This window comes from Engraulis encrasicolus, chromosome 4, assembly GCF_034702125.1.
Source record: "Engraulis encrasicolus isolate BLACKSEA-1 chromosome 4, IST_EnEncr_1.0, whole genome shotgun sequence".
Taxonomy (NCBI): Eukaryota; Metazoa; Chordata; class Actinopteri; order Clupeiformes; family Engraulidae; genus Engraulis; species Engraulis encrasicolus.
This window is the reverse complement of record NC_085860.1, coordinates 30,031,345-30,054,645: the sequence shown is the minus strand read 5'-3', so window position 1 is coordinate 30,054,645 and position 23,301 is coordinate 30,031,345. Positions and strand designations below refer to the sequence as shown.

The window sequence follows — 23,301 nt, the reverse complement described above, 5'->3', positions numbered from 1 at the left end:
GGACTGGTGATCTATTGCTGTACCACAGCGCCACCTGGTGTTCAGGTTACATAGGAACGGCACGTGAGATTCAGCATGATATTCAAACACTGAAGTACTACCTCAATGCTTCTCAGTATTGCTCTGAGGGGGAGAAAATGTATGTCTATCTGTGTCTGGATATCTCCATCTACAAACAAACATAAAATAATCAATCAGAAAAATAATACAATAAATCCTGCAGATAGATTTTTGACACCAGAAACTCTTGGCAAGGAGCAAGATGACCTTGAAATTCCAACTCAAGGATACAGCTGGTTAAGAGAAAACAGCAAACACTACACAAGCACTACAGGAGAGTGACAAGCAGGAAACACACTAAAAATTGGTATGAGAGTGCCGTGCAGTGAGCACACACTGCACAGGGGCTACTGTTGTAGGCTTTGGCTGCTCGACCCTTACTACTACTACTTCCTGAGCCAGGCGCCGACGTCCCATCTTTCGGTCTCCGCATCCAGAGCCGATTCTCCGGTGCCCGGTGATGCGTTTCCTGTTCCTAAGCCAACCACCAAGGGCAGACATGATGGATTTTACTGTCGGGCCAGCGGGCAGCATGAGGGATGGGCTGATCACACAAGCATATCCCGCCCCATCTCTCGCGAAAAAGAGTACCACCCTACCCCCTGCTACCCCCGTGTGCTGATGGCCGTATTTCACTATGGCTTTATGTGGACCAGGCACAGGTGAAACTAAACGGATCTTGTAATATATGGGCTGCTGTCAGATGCTGCGGAGGCCATTTTGTTTTCTCCCTGTTCAGAAGAATATTGATGGCTCTAAAGAAGACAAAGAAAAGCCGCTGATCATCTGCGTGAGCCCTGTGAGTGGCTTTGATGGAGATGCGTTCACCCCCCCCCCACACACACACACACGTACGTAACCAATAGCAACCTTGAAAGAATGTGTTGTATTGTATTTATCACATCCAGGCGAATGCCATCTTTTCATGAGAGAAATGATGAATCTCTCCATGTGTCCTCTGAGCTGATGTAAATAGTAACAATGTCACAAATGCACATGCGGATGACACTCTTTTGACGTACATTTGATGCTTATTTTTGTCATATATGCAAAAGGTTGTTTGACATTTCTCAGTTGGTCACAAGGGACACAATGCACCAGGCAGCTGGATTTTACTACCAAAAATAAAAAAGTAGATTGTAAAGTGTGCCACAATGATGGAGTGACCATTACTAGGGTTGTGGGTATGCTCTGACTGTCATGCCAACAACTCAGGTTCTTGAAGCCAGGTGAGGCAAGTCTACTCCCCATCGCTACTGCTACCATACCTTACATAGGCCTAGAAATCTGGCAGGTAATAAAATAGAGCTTAGTTGCCACTGACTCTGTCATGTGTTTGATTATATGAATCTACGTAGAGTCTTTATCTACTGTACATGTTTAATTATACACAGTAAATTGTTCAGTGTTGATTCAACCCTTATCAAATATAATTTAACAATCAAAGTACTAGTTCTTTTCTAGAAGCGTTGAATTAACACCGCACACAATGTGAGACACAACTGCTACACCTCGTCCGGTTAAGCCTTACCCCATGCCGCCGGTCATGAGCAGGAGGAGGTTGTACATGTGGGAGAAGATAAAGAGGAAGAGGATGGTGCTGAAGAACATGGTCATCCAGGAGCCGTGGTCCTCACGGAACATCTTCAGGCGCAAGTATCGACCTACGGCAAGAGAGGAGAGCCATTAGACACCCTTGAAAAAAAAAAGAAAAGAAAAAACTAGTTGTTGTCTCATTTTCAAACGTCAATACCACAGCACGGGCTCCTACAACTGCAGACGTGAATGGGGGGAAATATAAGATGAAAGGCTGGGCAAAGCATACTCATCAATAAAGGTCCTACTGAGAGATTTACTGTTGCGCCGTGCACATGATGATTAGACAAAGCTGCTGAGCTTTGAAAGAGGAGTGGTTGTGTTGGCATGGGTTAGCAGCACCGGCAGCAGCACCCAGACACTTAGGCCATAAACTGCCAAGAGAGCTTTCAGACTGACTTGAGATATACGAGTCTCACAAAAGGAACTGGGCATTATTTATCCGCATAAAGCATTCTGACGTGGCCGGCCTCGCCCTGCATAAATGCGTTAGTGAATGAGTGAGTGACTGACAAGGGTGGCTAGAGTGATGGCTGTGTTTCTTGGTTAACATTCACAGCAGTCACGTTTGAAGCACTTAGCACCTGTCAAACGCTGACCAATTACCAGTTTTTGGGCGCAATGGCGCTCAGCAGCAAATCCAAGCCTTGGCACGGACGGTCTTTTCCAGCAATCAGGTCAGAAGCGCGTTCTTGTGTTTCATGAAGTTTCGCATCATTAGACGGATTGCTTTGACATTTGTGACCCGCATGTGCTCCTCTGCCTGTGTCTGCTTTGGGAATCAAATTACAGGAAAAATATTGCCGTAATAGAGCATGAGATTGATTCAGATATTCAGGTGCCTGCTCTGAATGCTTAATCGCGTCCTTCCCATTTCCCCCCGTGATGCGGCTTAAGTTGTGAGGACTGAATGCTAAGTAATGTATTCCTTTGTGCCGAAAGCTCCAGTAATACTGTATACATTAGTCTGCCATAATGTGCCATTAGAGAAACATCAACACATATTGCATTATTATGCAATCACATCGTTCTCCGGAAAAAAAAAGAGAAAAAATCTCAAATTATTTATTTCACACATGAATGCAGTTTAATTTTGTCTACATTCTGTAAGGTTGCAGGTTAGGCCTTCTAGAGACAGTATCAATGGAGTGCAACCAATACACAGACACAGAAAGAGTACTCTCATTCTCATTCTCATTCTGGCATGTAGGGCTGGATTAAGATGGCCAGGGGCCCCCAGGATCTAGGTTGCTGTGGGCCCCCCTTGGGAGGCAAACTTTGTGACAAATGTACATAGACAGTGTCGTAATTACAAGATAGGAATTAAAGATAACATGTACACCAACTGTACCCAACATGGCATGATTTTTTTCAATATTGCATCCTGTCACAATTCTGCATTTTTATTCCACTTTTGGCCAATCAGGGGCCCCTGGCAGGTGAGGGCCCCTAGGCTGCAGCCATATCTAGCCTGTGCGTTAATCTGGCCCCGCTAGTATAATCATTCAAAATACTGTCAATGACATGCTCAAAGGTACATTTAAGTGCAACAGAAAAGCACACTTGAAAAGCCAAGACGCCACCGCTGGTCAATCAGAGGCATGTAGCCACGATTTCACACCATTTGTTAAGCACTTAGACGACACAGAGTATAAAAGAATAGCCAGCCAGAAAAATACACAGCTGCCAACAAAGTGAGGCATGTCCTTTCTCTCCGCGCTGGTCATTTAGACCGTCCATCTGTCACTCTGGGAAGGCAGGCAGGCGCAACACACCAAATGCCTTGTCATGATGGAATTCCACAAGGCACTCTCTGAGGTGCTTTCACAAGGAAGAAAAAAAAAATAACATTTTGAAAAGGCCGAAATGACTTTCAATCCAACCATACATCTGTCAACTATTAAGGACACCACAGGGACAACCTTGGGGCTTTTAAAACTCTCTTTCTCCTTCAAAGGCACCAATTTCTTCCCATGAGAGAAAAAAGTACCATTTCTTTTATGATTCTTCAATCAGGGTTTGTATTGCCTTCTGTCTCATCTACTCATAAACAAGTTCCGTCTGGCTCTATGTGAGGAAGGTATTCGGCCTCTTCTCACTTGTCTCTCTGGTTTTTAAGACCTTACTGTGGAAACTTGTGTTAAATAACAAACAGCATACACTTCTGGAAAGGGTTTTGAGTTGGGTGGTAAAGGCCAAAGTAAAAGCGCTATATTTTTCTTAAAGTCTTTGGACTGAGAAATTGTTACCCGGCCTTCACACTGCATCTCCACTGAACATGAAGCTGCTGCCTGAACATGAAGCTGAACACGAAGCTGCTTCCTGCTTCCTCACACTCTGGGTCAGTGGTGTAGTCTATGTAGAACGCGGGTATACGGAGTATACCCACTTCTAAATTTCAGGGATTTTAATATACCCACTTAAAATTGATTGATCCATTGTTTTGAATGGCACAAATATATACAGTATACCCACTTCCAGGGCTCTAAATTAACGCACGCCAACACGCCAAATGCGGGTGAAAAATCATTTTGGCTGGTAGAAAAAATCATCCACTAGCCAAATTGGCCGGTGGCGCGCGCCCGACTGAACGTTAAACAGCTGCCCGCACAGATCTGTAGCTGCCGTCTGATGAACGTTAAAACGTCGCCTACATTACCCATGAACATTAGTCCTACCGTCATGATGTAGCCCACACCCATTGGCTGACCGTTAATCACAATAAGGCAGCCTCACATCCATTGGCTGCGTGTTTGATACCCGCGCGCCGCTCGAACTAGTGTTAATAAAATATGTTCAATGAGCGGACTAGCGCCGATTACTTTGGTTTTGTAGGTTTGTTAGATGAAAAATAATGTGGCAGTGGTTAAAGCACGGTTATGTGTCGATGAATGCAAGTAATAGCAGCGTAAGTTGTGACGGTGAAGTAGAGTATTGGTGGAGCGAAAACGGCGTGAGCGAGTGAAGGGACAGGACAGCTGTCTGTCAAAATAGTGTCGTTGCCATCAGAAGCCGTCTGATATTTGCGAGGTCCTCGCAACTACAAACGATGGAGTTGTCGTTTCCTAATAACGCCCACGCCATCGCAAAGACCCTGCACGAGTTTGACATGGATATACGAGTAAGTGAAAAAAAAGATAACAAAAACTAGCGACGAAAGTAACAAAGTAGCCTAAGCGTGCATGTCCGTGTTGTTATTGGATATCTAGTTGACATAGCGTAACGGTAATTGTCATTCCAAGCGCATCGTAAGTAAACCTAATATTAATTTGACCTGGAGGAACTTGAAGGTGTCACGCAGCAGCAGCATAAACACACAATGCAGACATCATTCACGCACTGTGTGTGTGTGTGTGTGTGTGTGTGTGTGTGTGTGTGTGTGTGTGTGCGCGCGCGCCTCCTGTCCTTCTCCTCTCCGTCTCCTTCTCCTCCCTTCATCTCTTCTCCCCTTCACCTGTCTTCTGTGCATTGTCCATGGTATTTGGCCCACTGTGTGTGAAGTGATGCTGTGTAGGGGATATGTGGTTTTGCAGTGTTTGGTTGTGTGTGTGTTTGGCTAGTGTATGTTGAAAGTCTGGTATGTGTGTGACATTAGTGTTGAAGGCATGCTGTGTTTGTCTGAGTTGTAGGCCTATACTGTATGAGGTTTGGGTGATGGTGTGTGAGGTAATAGGCTAGTGTTTGGCTGTCTGTGCAGTATATGGAAATGGAATGAAAAATAATGAAATGCAGGTAATAAAAATATAATTACTAAATAATTATAGAATAGACTGAATTATATTGAGTATAATATTTATATTGTTTATCTGTGTTGAGGACATAGCCTAGTTTAATAAAATAATTAAAAGCAACATAATTAACGCATGGTTTATTTTGGTGAGAAAAAAATGGCTAGTTGACCTTCCATTTGGCTAGTGAGAAAAAATGTCTACTAGCCAAATTGGCTGGTGGTGGAAAAAGTTAATTTAGAGCCCTGCCCATTTCAAAAAAATCTCAAATATACAGTATACCCACCATAAAAAAGTAGACTACACCACTGCTCTGGGTGCATCTGAAACGTGTGGTAGGCACTGCCTTCTTACCAGTAGCTACCACTCGGCGCCCTGACCAGTAGCTTCTATGAAGAAAGCCTTGGGGTCATCCTTGATGGGACTAATGACCAATGAATGTGCAGTTGCCGAACTCCCGCAGACTTCTGGGATAGAGAAGTAACCATTGTTTGCCTACTGCAAATATGACCGGATATAGAAAGACGGGTACCATTCGCCTCCTGGTTGAACGCTTACTAGGGTATTTGGATGTGCTACATAGTCACTTCCTCATTATATATATTATATTGTATTATTATACTGTACATATAATATTATTTGCCTTCTACATAGGAAGGAGGTAGGGGGGCTTTCGGATGCACCCTCTGTTTCTCTTTGTTGTTGTGTACGGTAAGCATCATCCGCACAACAGGTAACGCCCTCTCTGACGTCCTCCTCCAGATGAGCACTGTCACATCAACAGACACAAACTCACAGCTGATGTGATGTTATTTAGGCCTTAATTACACCTATGTGGATATTTTTTTTATCCGTTTGCATACATATTTTGATCTGGTTTACACAGCAAGTGGCTAAAAATAAAACAGAATTTTGACAGGTGCGTTTCAAAAATCTCCACTTAAAACTCAATATCTGTTTAGGGGGCTAATATTCTGTTTACAAATAAACAAGAGGCTCAAATGTATGCATTTACAAAAAAATCCCACGGTGTAAACAAGGTCTTATTCTGTCACAAACTGTCATGTAGCTCCAACTCTTTGCTCTTTACACTTTCATGCTGCAATGTTTAAAACATTCAGCAGAAGAGTTTAAATATGCCATACTCCATTGTCCTTTTAGAAATTAACAATACAAACACATAAACTGCTAATCTAGCTGCGCAGGTGCAGGCTGGCACGTGGCACCGGTGCTCGGTGTGAGACTGGTCCTGTGGGTATGGAGGGTCGGCTGTGTGAGTTACGACCTTAGGGGCAGCCTGCTTCACCCCCACGCTGATGCACCTGGCCAGCCGGCCAGCCGTAATGACAGGGGCCACGATTGGCCAATTTTTTTCCTATTAAGGGCCTGGCTGCTGACATCTGTGAGATTGCCTCTCTCTCTCTCTCTCTCTCTCTCTCTCTCTCTCTCTCTCTCTCTCTCTCTCTCTCTCTCTCTCTCTCACACACACACACACACACACACACACAAACTCGGATAAGCACACATGTTCGCTCTCACCTTGTTTGCCTGCCATAAAGCCAGCACGCCAGACAACAACTTCATGAAAAGAACTTTCTTTCCCTGTCATGTTCTTAACAATCCAATACCATAACTTCAAGAGGGGTGATTATTTGTACCTGCATTCTTTGGGTGACAGAGATGGGAAACCATGTTTCGCTATAAAACACATGATGACAATGCTTGCTGTAATATACAGAGCTCTTTTATAGTACAACAAGCTGCTGCTGCAAAGTTCTCACACAAATATTCTGAGAACTCTGGCAAGATAAAGCTTGCAAAATAGAGCATATTTGGTTATGGGGAATATCAACTTTCTGTCAACTCTACCTCCAACTGAACACTATGCCTCCACAGGGACCTCATTAAAAGGGGCAGCCAGGTAAAACAACTATGTAATCAGCACTATCACAGAGCATCAGGACAGAGGAAAGAGTCCAACACAAAGCTGTTCTCAAAATGTGTGGGCGAAGCACTTCCAACTCTCAAAATGAACTGTCAGCCCAGATGATGTGCACTGCTTGTATAGGGACCACAGCAGGGGTTTAAAATGCACCTCAGGTTTGCATGAACAACAAATAACTCCTTAAGACACTACCCCTGTTACAAATTAGGTGTTACCAGACTGGCAGTGCCCAAGTCGTAATGCCCTGTGCACTGTCATAGTGGTGTAGTACTATGTAATGGTTACGTTTTTTCAGTGGCTATTACAACAGTGGGGGACAGGGGCTGCTGACAAAATGCATGTTGTTGTCATAATTCCATACAGTTGTAACTACCCATCTTTTATTTGCCTAATTCACAAACCCAGTAACTAATTACCTCTGGACAGTGAGTCCCTTGCCTGCATCTAAGATATTCTTCTATTGCCCCTTCAAGTATTGTGTAGCAGGTTTAGTGAGCAACTAAAAGTGAAGTGAAGTGAAAGTGAAAGCCCAACTCCAACTCCCATTGTCATTGTGACACAGCACTCCACAGCACACAAGTGTTCACTGCACATTACACACAATAAAATTGCATTTATGCTTCACCCCATTGGCGCCCCCAAGGGAGCAGTGCGGCGGGACGGTACCATGCTCAGGGTACCGCAGTCATGGAGGAGGATGGGGGAGAGCACTGGTTAATTACTACCCCTACCAACCTGGTGGGTCGGGAGTCAAATCGGCAACCTTTGGGATACAAGCCTGACCACCTAACCGCTTACCCATGACTGACCTAAGCTAGTGGACATCATAGGAGATATCCTGGCATATGTAAAGAACATTTCAGATCTACTTACAGTATACGTATTATAGCCTTCACAGTGGTATAATGACGAAGTCATCAATCTTTAATGTTGTACAGGTGGTGAGATAAACCCAAGTTGCGCACCATATAGGTTTCGATTTTTAAATATTTTTTTCAGGGGCTTTTGAGCCTTCATTGATAGGAAAATGGAGATTATGACAGGAAGTGACTGGGGAGAAAGATGGGGAAGGATCGGCAAATGACTCGGGCCGTCGGCGTAGTAACTCAGCGCCCTACCGTTAGGCCACGGCAGGGCCTAGGTTTAGCTTTAAGTCAGAGGTGCACTGCTAAAAAGGAGTCTCAGAGTTTCACTTTTCTGTCTTAAAAGTGGTATTCTTAGAGATAAAGGAAACAAAAAATTGAAATATTTATTACATTTTGTAGTGCTCTTCGTTGTTCTACTATAGTACTGTATATTACATTCAATCACAGTAACCTACCAGGTAAGGTCACTGTCTTGTACATAACATCTTTACGTATGGCACACTGAAACATCAAAAAGACACCTGAAAACACTGATGATAAAAGCATACACTGGTTTAAAGCCAGGGAGACATTTGTGCATCCTGCCATTGCCACAGCTGTGCAGCCACCAACCCCACTCCACACCACCAGTGCAGTAGGCCTATCCCAGAGGAGAACAGAGGGAAACTGAACTCCATCACTTATGAAGCTCCTATCCACTCTTGCAGATCCTGTCATTAGCATTCCAGTGCTCCGGTGCTGCAAAGACACTGCCGAGCCAGCTAAATCTCCTCGTTAGCATCCGCTAACATATGAGCAGCCAGCGCCCCGCGAGTCCCTACAACCTCACTGGTAAAGCTGTGGGAGCAGCGGAGGTGCTTAACATTCAAACACGCTGCAGGAACAAGCTCCCGAGCTGTCACTCTGAGTAATGCCATCACATGCTAACGCTAACTAATATCCGTTGGTTTCCTCTGAGGACCTGAGATTAGCAGATAATATTGTAGGCCGCATGCTCAGCTCCTGCATACACATAACACAGATCTGCATACATCAGCGTAGGAAGGTTACAGTGGTTCTTAACTTTTTGAGAACTAATGCCTTCTTGACCTAAACGCCTTCTTGACCTCATCATAATCCTGCCAACACCCCCCGTCCCGCCCCCTTAGTATAAAAAAAGGATGGACTATAACCACCGACTATCATTGACTATAACCCATTTGCAACTGAGTACCCCACCTCTCAGCAGTCTCATTCTTAAGGCCCCCAAAGCCCCTGTTGAGAAACACTACCCAAGTACTTTGATACCTATACGTAGTGTGGTCAATGCTGGCTCACAAACATGGAATCTTCAGGGTTTCCCCCCTTTTTTCATCCACACCTTTGTTGGTCCTCAATGCAGGGTTACTCAATTGGCCATCACTCATTAAAACTTTGAGAATGTAATGAGTTGACATCACAGGAACATTTGTTCTGCTTATCATGCTATGACACGGTGTGATTTTCATCATGATCACAATCCCCATCCTCCCCACCCACCATCCCCTGCTTGTCATTACGGAGGACTATTTGATGAAGGGCTGTTTTCCTTGGTTACGGGGACTATGTTACAGGGTAGCATGGAGGTGATGCCAGAGGTCGGTTAGCCTTTGTAAAAAAAAAAGAAACTCCAAGGTCCATCTCGCTCGCGGCTGTAATTGGATCGATTTGCATGGCTGAACTTAATTGCGGTGAGTGGCAAGGTGGGTCTGGGGGTGTAATGTGAGGGCAACAAAGGCGGCTAGCTTGAGTATCAGCAGATCTAGAGGTTTGATTAAGCCCACCCCTGCACAGCAAGGAAGCCACATCACGCATGCAAACACACACAGAGAGACTCCGAACACGCAAATACACGCACACAGTCACACACACGCACACGCACGCACACACACACACACACACACACACACACACACACACACACACACACACACACACACACAGCCAGTCTGTCACTTTAAAAACAAGGTAGCCGCTTTCCAGGTGCTGTGCTGGAGTAGGGGGCCCTAACCTCAGTGAAGCAAGATTATTCAGCCCTCCGCCTAGAGTCAGCCGCACTGCACCGCACCCAACAGAATGAACAATGCGGGTCAGGGCAGGGTGGGGAGTAGGAACAGTGGGGAGTGGGGGAGTAGAGGAGGGAGAGAGCTGTACTGTATGTGTGGAGAGAGATGTACACACATCCTCTCTCTCTCTCTCTCTCTCTCTCTCTCTCTCTCTCTGCCTTCCTCTCTCTTTCTTGCTCTCTCTATTTATCACTTGCTCCCACTCACTCTCTCCCTGTCTCTCGCCCCCCCCTCTCTCTCTCTCACACACACACGCACGCACGCACGCACGCACGCACGCACGCACGCACGCACGCACACACACACGCACACACACGCACACACACACACACACACACACACACACACAGAGAGAGAGCTGTGTTATTTCTTCTCTCATTCTCTCCCTGTATCTCACAATCTGCGGGCCTACAATGTGTACACACACACATACACACAACTGCAACTCGTCCATTATTGAGTGTCCATGGGAGTAAGAGGTTGCCTTAATGTTTTATACAGAAATGTAAGCAAGAATGAGCAAGCAAAGCAAAGCATACTGTTGTGTGAGTGAGTGAAACCTAGTGCTTATGCCAGGGATGCTGGATTCAAATACATGACAATGTCTCCCCCAAGTGGTCAAAGATGAGACATAACAACTCACTGAACTGACGATGGTAAGTAAATCTAAAACTCTGCAGTAGTGCGGATGTGATGCAGACTGAGGAACATTTTCATTCCACTGTCAACATGAATCACTATCTGACATGTTACAGAATATCTTTGTTAATATGGAATATATTCAATAATGTACTAATAGTATAATAGGCAAGATAAAACAATTAAATAGCAATATGCATAGTAGTTGCAAGGTGTGCAAGCTATTTTATTAAAACACAGGACTATATTACAATAAAGTTCAACATATTTTGAAATCTCGAATACAGCATTTCACTCTGACACACCAATTAAATACTGGAGATGGTAGAAGGAAGGGCAGGACGACAACGCAACTGTATGCTGTATGTGCACAAGACAGCCAGTAAAATATTGGATTTATATATTATATTTACACTGTTACACACACACTCACAGAGATAGGAAGACACACTCTTGCAAGTGCACGTGCGAGCACACACACACACACACACACACACACACACACACACACACACACACACACACACACACACACACACACACACACACACACACGCACACACACCACTGTGCCACTACTACGTCACTGGCCATGTGGTGACGCCCCTGCCTGAGACAGGCACACCTGGCCAGGAGGTTGACCTGGAGGAGAGGAGACTCACTCAGCACCACAGCTCTGGAGCATCATGCTGTATGAACTCTTCAATGCAACCTACTACAAGAAAGGTAAGACCCTTTGCTATAGCCTAGCCTCGAATTATAACTTTCAGCAATCCTCTAAAAATCGGATGACGACACTAAGAATCCAAAAATAACAGTAGTTCAAAGAAAAACATTAATAGAATGCATGTTGTGGAAAGAGTTGGCATGAGTCTTGGCATGAGACTGTTTCCCAATTAGGGAGAGAAGATTGAAGGCATTGAAATGAAGAAAAAAACATTCCCCCCGACATCCATTTTTCAAAAAAGAATGAATCCTCATCATAATGTTGTTACAGTTTTTTTTTTTCACTCTGCTCACTTTAAAACCCTATATCTCTAGGTGCGACCCTGTGGTGGTAAATTGGCAATGTTAAGAGAAAACATTAAGTAGGCTAACACATATTATCATAAGCTAGCACCGCAGAAGGTAAAAGTAAAGTGAACAGAAACAGCGAGCTTTGATTAAACGCACACACAAACTCACCACTGCAATATATTAACAATGGGATGGCTGGGTTGAATCAATATTGAGAGCTTGCAAATCCACCTGTTGCTTCCTGGAGACACTCATAATACTGGATTTTTGAAAAAGAAGTCATAAAGGCACTGCCCTATGGGCCCATCAACAATGGAAATGAAGACCGATGATGTCAATGATGAAGTTAATTATAGCTTCTGACAACAGAAAAAAAATGGATCAGAGGTGTGCGGCCAGCCAGGAGGTGTTAATTCAATTCACTCAATCACGAGATACACAAGTTTAATATACTACTGCCACTGAATAGAATGTCACTCAATGGAATCTACATGTAATTACTGTATGCCTTCTGAAAAGAACAAGAGGCACGTGTTCAGACATGTGCAAACAGGAAGTAAGATTTCAGAGGGAGAACAGACTCAATCCTGAGCCAATTTAGATAGCTAGATAGCCTTTATTGTCCCAAAGGAAAATGTGTTTTCACCATCATAACTTGTTACAGCCAACATGAAGACAAAGTATACAACTCAGTGCACAACAGAAGTACACAAGGACAAACATAAGGACATCAAGCGCACATGCACACTCACACAGAAATGCTGTCATACACCATACGCACATAAGTCCACTATATAAGCTTATTCCCTTGTGATTTGAGAGGTCTTTCTTTAACATCTCAAGACCTAAAGATCTAAATTTTGATGAATCTTGTGAACACTCTTCCAAGACAGTCCCCCTTCATAACAAAACTAAACCATCTCATCTCCAATATCCTTGTAATGCCATTCTGTATATTTTCCCCACATTATATGTTCAGAGTTGTATAAAGTATACTGTACATGGAAATTACATGGTTTCAACTTTGTAATGACATACTATGAGTGAAATTACGAGTGTAAGCTTAATTGCATCTGTAAGATTACTTCTACTGTGCTTAATATAACTGTGCATATTTCGCTGAGTATGGCTACGTTTACATGATGTTTTTAATTCTGAATTAATTCAGAATTAAATAGTTCCTTCAGGTTTACTTTGATCTTTCATTTAATTCTGAATTAAGAAGTGTTTACATAACGTTTTTAAAGCGGAATTAAACATTATTCAGAATTAAAGTGAGTTAATTCCAAATTAAATGTCTCATGTAAAGGTAGCAATTGTCCTCTTTGTAAGTCGATTTGGATAACAGTGCCTGCTAGTTGTAATGTGAAGTACAGTGATCTCTCATGGCTCTTCCCCCATCTCCTCCAGAGCATGAGGATGTTTTCCGTGGAGTTCCTGAACACCTGCACCCATTTCTGTAGCATTCTTTAATCATCTCATCTTCATATGCAGGGAATTAGAGGCTCAATGTAAAAACTTGAAACTTAAGATTATTCTAGTTTGTCCTACTCTCTAAGCATTAAATTGTCATTGTAAAATAAACTGTATGATTTGAAACCTTTTTTAAATAATCTCTCATGTCTCTACGTCCTCCTCTTCCTCCTCCTCAAGACCACAGGGATGCCTTCCTAGAGATCCTGAACAGCTCCAGTCCCTTCTGCAGCCAATTCTAACAATCATTCTTTACAATCTTATTTCTCTAGGCTACGTGGTAAATTGGAGTGTCAATTTAACACCTAAAGAATTCAAGTGAACAGTCTTCAAATTCCTCCTACTCTCTCTAAGTGTTTGAATTAGCACAGCCACATTTACTGTGCTTGATGAGACATATTTTTTTAATGATTCCACTCTTTCCCCAGAGTGCCATTTCCCATTCGTCTCTATGAGAGACTTGAAACAATGCATCTCCTTTAGAATTCTTGCCAAGTTCACCCTGTTTCGTTCAAACGGTAGTTTCCCTTTCTTTTCAAACAATTTACTTTTTTTTTTCTGAGCCTTTATTTGTGAGAGCTATTAAATTGTTTAAATGAGCTATTGCAGTAGGTAGATGGTTTGATTGACGGGAATAATTTTTTTAGAATTCTTTCGAATGCCCTATCAGCACTTATTCTCAGCGTTTCTAAGCAACATTTCCGTAAATCCCGGCGGAAGTAATGTCGCAGATGCTTCAAAAAATGTTCAAGAGAGTACTATAGAATTTTGGGGTCCAATTACATAATATATGTCAATGTTTGAGACCTGTTTTGTCATCGCCCTCTTTCTCCAGAGCATGGGGAAGCCTTCCTGGAGTACCTGAACACCTCCACTCCCTTCTGCAGCCAGTTCATGAGCGGCCAGTGGTACTGCTACATCCTGCTGGTGCTCTTCTCCTTCGCGCTGCCGGTGGGCATCGTGGGCAACGTCGCCGCCCTGCTGGGCTTCAGCTGCCTGCGCAGGACGTCCACCACGGCCTCGGTGTTCCTGCTGAACCTGGCGCTGTGCGACCTGGCCTGGCTGCTCATGCTGCCCTTCAGCATCTACTTCACGCTGCAGCGGCCCTACCTGCGCGGCATCCACACCTTCTGCCAGCTCAAGAAGGTCTCCTTCAACGTCAGCGTCTACGGCAGCATCTTCTTCCTGACGCTCATCAGCTTCGACCGCTACGTGGGCACCGTGCACCCCATCCGCTCGCTGGGCTGGTGGGACGTGGGCCGGGCGCGGCTCTGCTCCGGCGTCGCCTGGGCGCTGCTCCTCCTGGGCTCCATCCCCGACCTCTTTGTGACGTTCGGGGTGCAGCGGCCAGGCAACGTCACCGTGTGCATGGACCACATCCAGGGCCCCTTCGAGTACGTCAAGAGCGTCGCGCTGGTGCGCGTGCTGGTGGGCTTCGTGCTGCCCTTCGCTGCCATGCTGGGGTTCTACGTGGGCACCGTGCGGGCCATCCGCGGGCTGACGTGGCGGCGGAGAAGCCAGAAGCGCCAGCAACGCTCCGCCAGGGGCAAACCTCTGCTGCTCATCACCGCGGCTCTGCTGGTGTTCGTGGTGTCCTTTGTGCCGTACCACACCATGATCGTGGTGCTCCTCTTCCTGCGCGTGCACGACCGGGTGACGCCGGGCAACACCGGCGTGCTGTATGCCGTCTACGAGCTGCTGGAGGCCATGTGCAGCGTCAGCAGCTGCCTGGACCCCATCCTCTACATCCTGGCCAGCGAGCACGTGCAGAAGAAGCTGCAGTGCCTCAGGCAGAGAGGGTCAAGGAGAGGAGGAGGCCGAGGAGAAGATGGAGGAGGAGGAGGAAGAGGAGAGGGGGGCAGTGGGAGAGGAGGAGGAGGTGATGAAGGAGGAGGAGGAGGAGAAGGAGCAGGAGGAGAAGGAGAAGGAGGAGGAGGTGGAGTAGGAGGCAGAAGGGGAGGAGGAGGAAGAGGAGGAGGAGGCAGAGGAGAAGATGGAGAGGGAGGAAGCAGTAGAGGAAGAGGAGGTGGGGAAGGAGGAGGAGGAGGGAGTGGGGGAGAAGGAGGAGGTGGTGATGGAGGACAAAGAGGAGTAAGAGGAAATGGAGAGCAGGGAAGACGTGGAGGACCCCTCATCAGACTCTGCAGTCGAGGTAGCAGGAGGGTGGGGGTTGAAGGATGATGTGTGCCTTGAAGTGTGGGTAGGTTCATACGGCTTTATCCATTCACAGAGAAGAACATGCTTTCTTTTATGTTCTGAACAAAGACATGGTTTTCACCTTTGTATAGAGCTACTATGCAGCCCGTCCGATGGCTCAAATGCAAATAAGACTCTGGAAAACAATACCTCAGGTCAAATAAACCACCAGTATCGCTTTAAAACGTAAAAAGATAAAACATCTTCTAAAACTTATTGACCAAACATATAAGCCTGTCAATATGCTTCAAGTGCAGCATGAGGAATCATTGTTTGATGTTCTGTCTTGTTGCCATCATGTTACTGTGACTGTACATGTACTATATGTGACTGTATTCGACTGACCTTCTTATGTATACCTCAATTAATTTAATGAAAATATGAATAATCCTGCATTAAAATATTGCTCACTGTTTTGGATATCAGAAGGGGGCATTGTCATGGAGTTTTAAATAACTACAGCAGAAACCTGATCAAAACCAATAGCAGTTAATCATTTAGCATATCAGACTTCTTATGAATTATCATAGATATCATAGATACCATCTAGTGTGTAACAGATATCTGTTTTGTACATACAGTACGTAGACATCCCAGTACAAGGTGCAGCAACTGTGCACCACATATAAACCTCCAATATACTTACAGAGAATACTCTCCTCCTTATAGCCTTTGTTTGCATGGCAGGTGAATAGATATGGCCATTGTGGCAGTTGTACTCCTACACCATAAAGACAGCAGTGCTATTTAAGGCAATGCGGCGCACATAAGTATATGGCTCCTGTAAAGCTTAGCGTGCAGCATACCGCACCGCACTGCACTGCATCCCTCTTTCCCCCCAGGGCCCAGTGCGGATGGAGGGGATCCGGATGGGCTGCACCTCCATCCACAGTGGTCTAGTGTGGAAAATTCATATATTCAGTAGGTCATAGGTAAATGATATGCAGTTTAAATGACCCAGAAAACTATGCCAATACATTTCATTGTTTAAACCATGCTTAGTTCTATCTTTAACTTCAGCTCCATCTTCATTGAGGATGGCTGGTTACAGTAATGTAGGTCATAGATAAATGGCACTGTATGTGTATTTAGGAATGTGCAGAAAATAATGCTTTATCTTTCCCATTTGCAGTCATAAAAGGGAAACGAGTGTGCTTCCCTCCACTACATCATTTGGTTACTCCACTAGTACCATGTACCACCAACACCCTCACTCCACCTCACCACCACTTCCCACACAGCACAACATGCAGTGTCATTTCTACACTCTGGGATCAAAAACACTCTAGGAGGTGTTGAATCGACTCTCTAAGTGTTGAACTCATACTGGATTTTTTTTTACTGTGTAGCTCCTGTCCCCTAACTAGGCAGGGGGCTGCAGGGTTGCCACTAGCTCTTACTAGTCCATGTGATCCATGTGTTTTTCATCCACTTAGAAATGCCAACGATGTGAGGTTTGGGTCCCTGGTGGTGGAGGTGGTGGAGGTGGAGAGGGGAGTACCACAGTAACCGGGAGCTGTGGTAATAAATCTGGCGGCAAAGTAAAGGTGAGATAAGCCACAGCAGCAGGCTGCATGGGAATCCTTTGGGACCAGGGCAGGGGTATTTACAGCACACACCAGGAGGACATGTTGAGAGGAGAGAGAGAGAGAGAGAGAGAGAGAGAGAGAGAGAGAGAGAGAGAGAGAGAGAGAGAGAGAGAGAGAGAGAGAGAGAGAGAGAGAGAGAGAGAAAGAGAGCTCTGGAAATTTGGAGAGGGAAGCGAAAAAATAAGAGGGTGGGATAGAAAAGGAGAGAGAGAGAGAGAGAGCGTGAGAGACAGAGAGTTATAGAGTTAGAGAGCGAGAGAGAACGAGACAGAGAGTTAGGGAGAGAGACAGAGTTAGAGAGAGAGAGAGAGAGAGAACGTGACAGACAGAGAGTTAGAGAGAGAGAGAGAGAGAGAGAGAGAGAGAGAGAGAGAGAGAGAGAGAGAGAGAGAGAGAGAGAGAGAGAGTTAGACAGAGAGACAGAGAGACAGAGAGAGAGAAACACACTCTCGGCTATTACTCTGACCAGGCTATTGATGACCCCAATGAAAAAGTCACAGTCTTCCATACACTCCCATTAATAACAAGCAAAACCACATTGATCGGTCAACATGGCGTTTGTTTACCTTACGTCTGTTTGCCTTTCTGCCAGGACTGTGTAAACGGCTTTATCTGAACCCAGAGGTTACACTTCCAAATGGAAAGCGACTTACTTTTCCCCCTGCAAGATCATCAAGCCAATGAAGACTAACTGTGCAATATAGACAACATTATGCGATTTTCATTGCTGCCAATGAACAGTATCGGGGCATACGACTTGCAGTTACTTGTTGAGAGCAAAGTGAACAGAGGCTGAATCGTGACTGATCATAAAAACTAATAACTAATTGAACAGAGAAGAGCTACTGAGCAACAAAGAGAGAGTGAGAATCACATCACCCATGAATCACTCATAGTATCCAGATGGCAGTGAAGACTGGAGAACATACATTACTCACAGTGTGGTTAACTATTACCAATTCATCAACGAAAAAGGTCAAGTTACCAACAGATTAATCCATGAGCCACTAGGGGGTCGTAAATACAATGATAAAAATGATTTGATACAAAAACATGCCATGCAGTCACACAATAGGTGACAAACGATATGTGACCACACAGTCACTTTCTGAAGCTTTGACACAGCGCAAAGCTTTTGACACAGAACAAAGCTTTGACAATCTTACAATTTCAGAAAACATCAAGAGATTTAAGATATGTGGGTGCAGAGAACAATGGAGAGGCAGAGCAAGGGAGGCAAAGAATTGCAATGTGACCAGAGTGCTAACAGAGAGCCGTCTGTAAACACTACAGTCACACCACTGCGGCCCCACAGACAGAAGGGCCGCTGACCCCTAGAAACGCGGCTCATCCCTCGCGCGTCCTTCCGGGCCACTTGTAAACACATGTGACAGAGCACAGATGGCACCCCCTCAAGCAGGGGACCAAGGGACAACTGGCTGACAAGGTGGAGTGCGCTTGAGGGACACGCACCGATTGTGGCCTGATGGAGCCCTGACACAACCCATCACGCCCCACCCCATTCTCCCAAGCCCAACAAAAGTTGACATCATGTTTATGTTGACAAAATAGGGAGAACAGAACTGGACTCCCCAGAGGTGGGAGCTGCTGCATGTTCCTGCAGAGAGTGAGAGGGCGAGAGAGAGAGAGAGAGAGAGAGAGAGAGAGAGAGAGAGAGAGAGAGAGAGAGAGAGAGAGAGAGAGAGAGAGAGAGAGAGAGAGAGAGAGAGAGATTGTGGGAAAGCCATGAAATAATCTCAAGGTATCTTTAGTATGCAGGACCGTTCCCCTGTCGTAGCAATTGTACTCTGCATGCTCCGCTTGAAGGTGCTGAGGTGTTCTGAGAATAATTTCTTATTCCAGTCAGAACTTTCCCTCCTCCAGTTGAGTGGATTATGTAAGCCACTATAGCGCGCCGCTCCTGTGAGAAAAATTTAGCACATATTTTATGATGTGAAGAATGAACATGTTTTCTGTGTGCACCCCAGAGATGGGACCAAGTCACTAATTTGCAAGTCACAAGTAAGTCTCAAGTCCTTCCAATCAAGTCCGAGTCAAGTCACAAGTTACGACACATTTGACCAAGTCAAGTCCAAGTCCAAGTCATGCCAAAGCCAAGTCAAGTCAAGTCCAAGTCCAAGTCGTGCCAAAGCCAAGTCAAGTCCAAGTCCAAGTCTTATTTTTTCCAAGTCATTAACAAGTCACCTTGTATTGTATGTGCAATATTGACAATTACCTTTGGTCATAAATTCATTACCTCTCCACACTGCTTTGCATGTCCCGAAAATCGACCATGGTATACTATGATTTCAGTTTTTTGAGCATGGTTCGGCATTGGTTTTTGGTTTTACTAGGTTTAACTATAAATTGAACCATGGTTTTACTCTGAAAACTAACCATGGTTTTACCACGGTTTATAATTATTCATTAAATTACTTTTATCTTTTATCCAACACATATATTGGTGACAGTCCTTTGAGCAATATGGGGTTAGGTGCCTTGCTCAAGGGCACTTCAGTCATGGATGGAGATGTAGGAAGAGGTGGGTTTAAGGGTGGGATTCAAACCTGCAACTCTGTGATCTCCAGCCCAACTCCCTAACCATTACAGCACGGCTGCAGACAAGCTTTCATGTTTGTTTGGGTGACCATGCAACCCACACTTGATCATATTTTTTAGCATGGTTTTTGACTATGGTTGAAGGTAAATCATTTATTTTTTCTTTCTTTCATGCTTTTTTTCACACACGAAATGCAAAAAAAAAATATATTCATTGACTTGGAGCACAATTGCAAGTCATTGCAAGCTAAAACTGTCAAGTCGAGTCAAGTCTCAAGTCAATAGCGTACAAGTCGAGTCAAGTCACAAGTCACTCCTAATATTGGCAAGTCAAGTCTCAAGTCGAGTCATTTGTGACTCAAGTCACAAGTCAGTCCGAGTCACAAGTCACAAGTCCACATCTCTGGTGCACCCACTGTGAAACCCCATGAGGACAGGCTGCAATTAAACAGTAGCCATGACTGTAAACTGAGGAGCAATACCAGGGATCACCACCATTTCAGCAACACTACAAGACCGAAAAATCATCACGCCAATGGTCGAAGGTTGAAACATCATCATGCCAATTAATGACTAAAAAGAATAAAATAACTTACAGAAAAAAAAATATGTGTGAACATTAAAAAAGCAACACTACAGTGACCATATGGATACTCCAACATAGTGCTCAAAAGAGGTACCAAACTGGCTTAAGGAGTACTGAACAAAAACTGAAACTGACATGATCATAGTAATGTGCAGTATACATGTAGTAGTAATATGTACATACGTACTGTATAGTATACAGTGCCCAGCATAAATTAGTAAGCTTTGTCTGAAGCAAACAAAGGTCGACTTTTTTGTACGTCACATAGTCACTGTAGGTGTATACTGTGATAGAGACATAAACATGCCATTTATTAAACATGAATATTTTGAAGTAGTTTCATTCTTAGCGATATCGACAGCAGTATCTTTGGTCAGACAACATCCTACATCTCACCCCAGTGGCCAAATGTTTCACACACTGCTCTCTCTACCATTTCTGTTCTTTCATTTATATGTACATGCGGACATCTCAGGGAGAGAGAAGCAATGCAGCATGCATAGCAGTAATCAGCATATCAGTGATATGAGTAGCCATGTGAATGAGTGGATAACACTTCCCCAGCAAGGTAGTGTACACCTCAAACAGAAGGGCCAGCAGCAACGAACCATGGGGCATCCCTACGGAGACGCAGTGGGCTGAAGAAGACAGCTATCATTAATATGACACTTTCAACAAGAGCCCATTGAGACCGGATTGAAGGCAGGAGTGTGTTCCTTTGCCACCACAGACAGGGCAAAGTCATCCAACCGGAAGACATAATATGGCTGCTACCCCCAAGACAGCCACCGACAAGCCAATCAGTAGGGCTGCACACAGCCAAAGGTGACAGGCGAATGGAGCATAGGTTCATCACACAGCCCAGGGGTTGGCAGTACCCCACTCTGCCTGCCAGTCCTCATCTCTCAGCCCGTGTAAGCACAGTCTCCTTGAAGATACTCCTGTATGGCATACAGGGAAGCCCACAGGAGGGGACAAAGAGGTCAGTTGTCCCGGGCCCAGGGAGAGCAAAGGCCCAAAATTGGCTCCTCATTACATTGTATATACTGGATCGGGGACCCTTTCAAATGACTTTGTCCCGGGCCCGGCAAAAGCTGTCAGCGGCCCTGATGGCATAAGGCATTGGCAACTCGGCCTAGACAACAGGGCCATCTCTGGAAGTGGGGTTGATATGATTATTGCAGAGTAGCTACATACAGTACATACATGCAATTTGCCTTGAGGAAAGCATGCTAGACAACGATGAGGATACATATTCACACACTCAAGAATCTCTACTGATATTGCATCGACTAGAATGACCATATTTCAACCCATTAGATTCTCCTTAAGGGGGAAAAGAGCTTCTTCAGGCTTTCTCCCTGCTGACTTTGAAAATAGTGCGTTTGTAGTCGATAAAAAATAAGAAGCTGCACTCCAGTGGCCAAGCACTTATCCTTTTCTCTTTTTTTGCTGATAGGGTTCTTACTGGAAAGAAAGATCCTCAAATAAGCTCCTAGCCAAATCTGACATCTGAATTGGATTGCCAAACGGATTGTGCAGACAGCTATTGGGTTACAGGTGCAAACAACTAGACTAATGATTGTTAAAATGATTGTTTTGTGATTTTCCAACCCTATCCTGAGAGGGATAAACTAAATCTGAATTAATATTTGAGTGACATATGGTCAATGCTGAAAAGTGCTAGCGATTCATTCTGCCCTACAAAGCCTCCTGCCCAACAGGGAATTTAACTTGCCTTGAATATAAATAACTGGTTTGTTTATTTGTTTATTTTTAATGGATCCCCATTAGCTGTGGCAATGCCACAGCTATTCTTCCTGGGGTTTCTTCCTCGTACAAAACATAGAAGCATACAGCATGTCTCTCCAACAAGTTAAGTCTCGGCAGTGTGTAAACACTTTTTCCTTTTTCTGTGCTGATGTGTGAAATTAACCGTCTGGTTTCGTACACCCAAAAATCATCCCAAAAGCATACATAGCTATATACTGTATAATACATTTATTTAAAAAAAAAAAAAAAACATATAAAATATATATACATGAAGGCATGAATGGCTCATTTTGTTTATGACAAGGAGGCAATAAGAGGAGAGGATGTGGTTGTTCTGCTGAGCTGTGTTGCCTTGAAATAATGACATCAAATAAGTCAATTGAATTAACCTCTTATCTCTGTACAGTAAATAAGATGTCATCTCCAGACAGGTAACGTGTGATCTTGAGGTTGACATCACTGATGAAATGTTGAAAATATTCTTAGTTTCTGTGATGACATAGTATCTAGAGGCAAGAAAAGGTAGTGAAATAGCTGAGACTATGGGATTTAAGAGGCTTGTTGTGATCAGACAATTAGTTAACTTGCGAGTACTGCTGCCATCATTGTACACAGCAAAAAAAAGCAGTGTTAATTAACATCTTCTACAGTGTATTTGGTTCCAACGTACACTCTGAGTGTTAAATTAACACAACATATTTTACTGTGTACAAGGAAAGCACCTACCTTCCTTATTCAATTGTAGTCCGGCTTTCAAGGCTAACCCACCAAACTGAAAATTCACCTGCTTTATTGTAGAAGATATACAGTATCGTGTGGATTATTTGTGCCAACGATTGAGTGATAATGCCACTAGATGTGAAATCAAACAAGCCAGTTCACTCCATTAAATTGTCAATGCTGCCAACATTGATTGGGCCAAGAAGAGTTTATGGACGACTCCATAATAGTCCTTTATTGACAGTGCTGCAACAACTTCACCATTAAAAACAACCCCGGGTCAAATACTGGCAAAGAATACAGCTGTACAACTGCATAGGGCAACAACAGTTTTCACAAACTGCACTTCTGCTAAGGTGAGTAGAATGGGAACATCCTACGGCTTGCAATACATTTTACACAAACACAAACATGTAGAGCAATCTGGGAAAGAAGAAATAGAAGGGGAGCAATGCCAAGGGGAGGAAAGA

General features: G+C 44.3%; 1 protein-coding gene across 2 annotated transcripts in view; it reads right to left on the bottom strand.

Annotated features, from left to right (window-relative positions):
• tmem117 (transmembrane protein 117) overlaps positions 1–23,301 on the bottom strand; it is a 68,623-nt gene that overhangs the window by 37,802 nt on the left and 7,520 nt on the right. For both annotated transcript variants that reach the window (XM_063197121.1, XM_063197122.1), the window contains exon 3: positions 1,592–1,724. In XM_063197121.1, the coding sequence (XP_063053191.1) occupies positions 1,592–1,724 (133 nt within the window). The remainder of the gene's footprint in view (positions 1–1,591; positions 1,725–23,301) is intronic.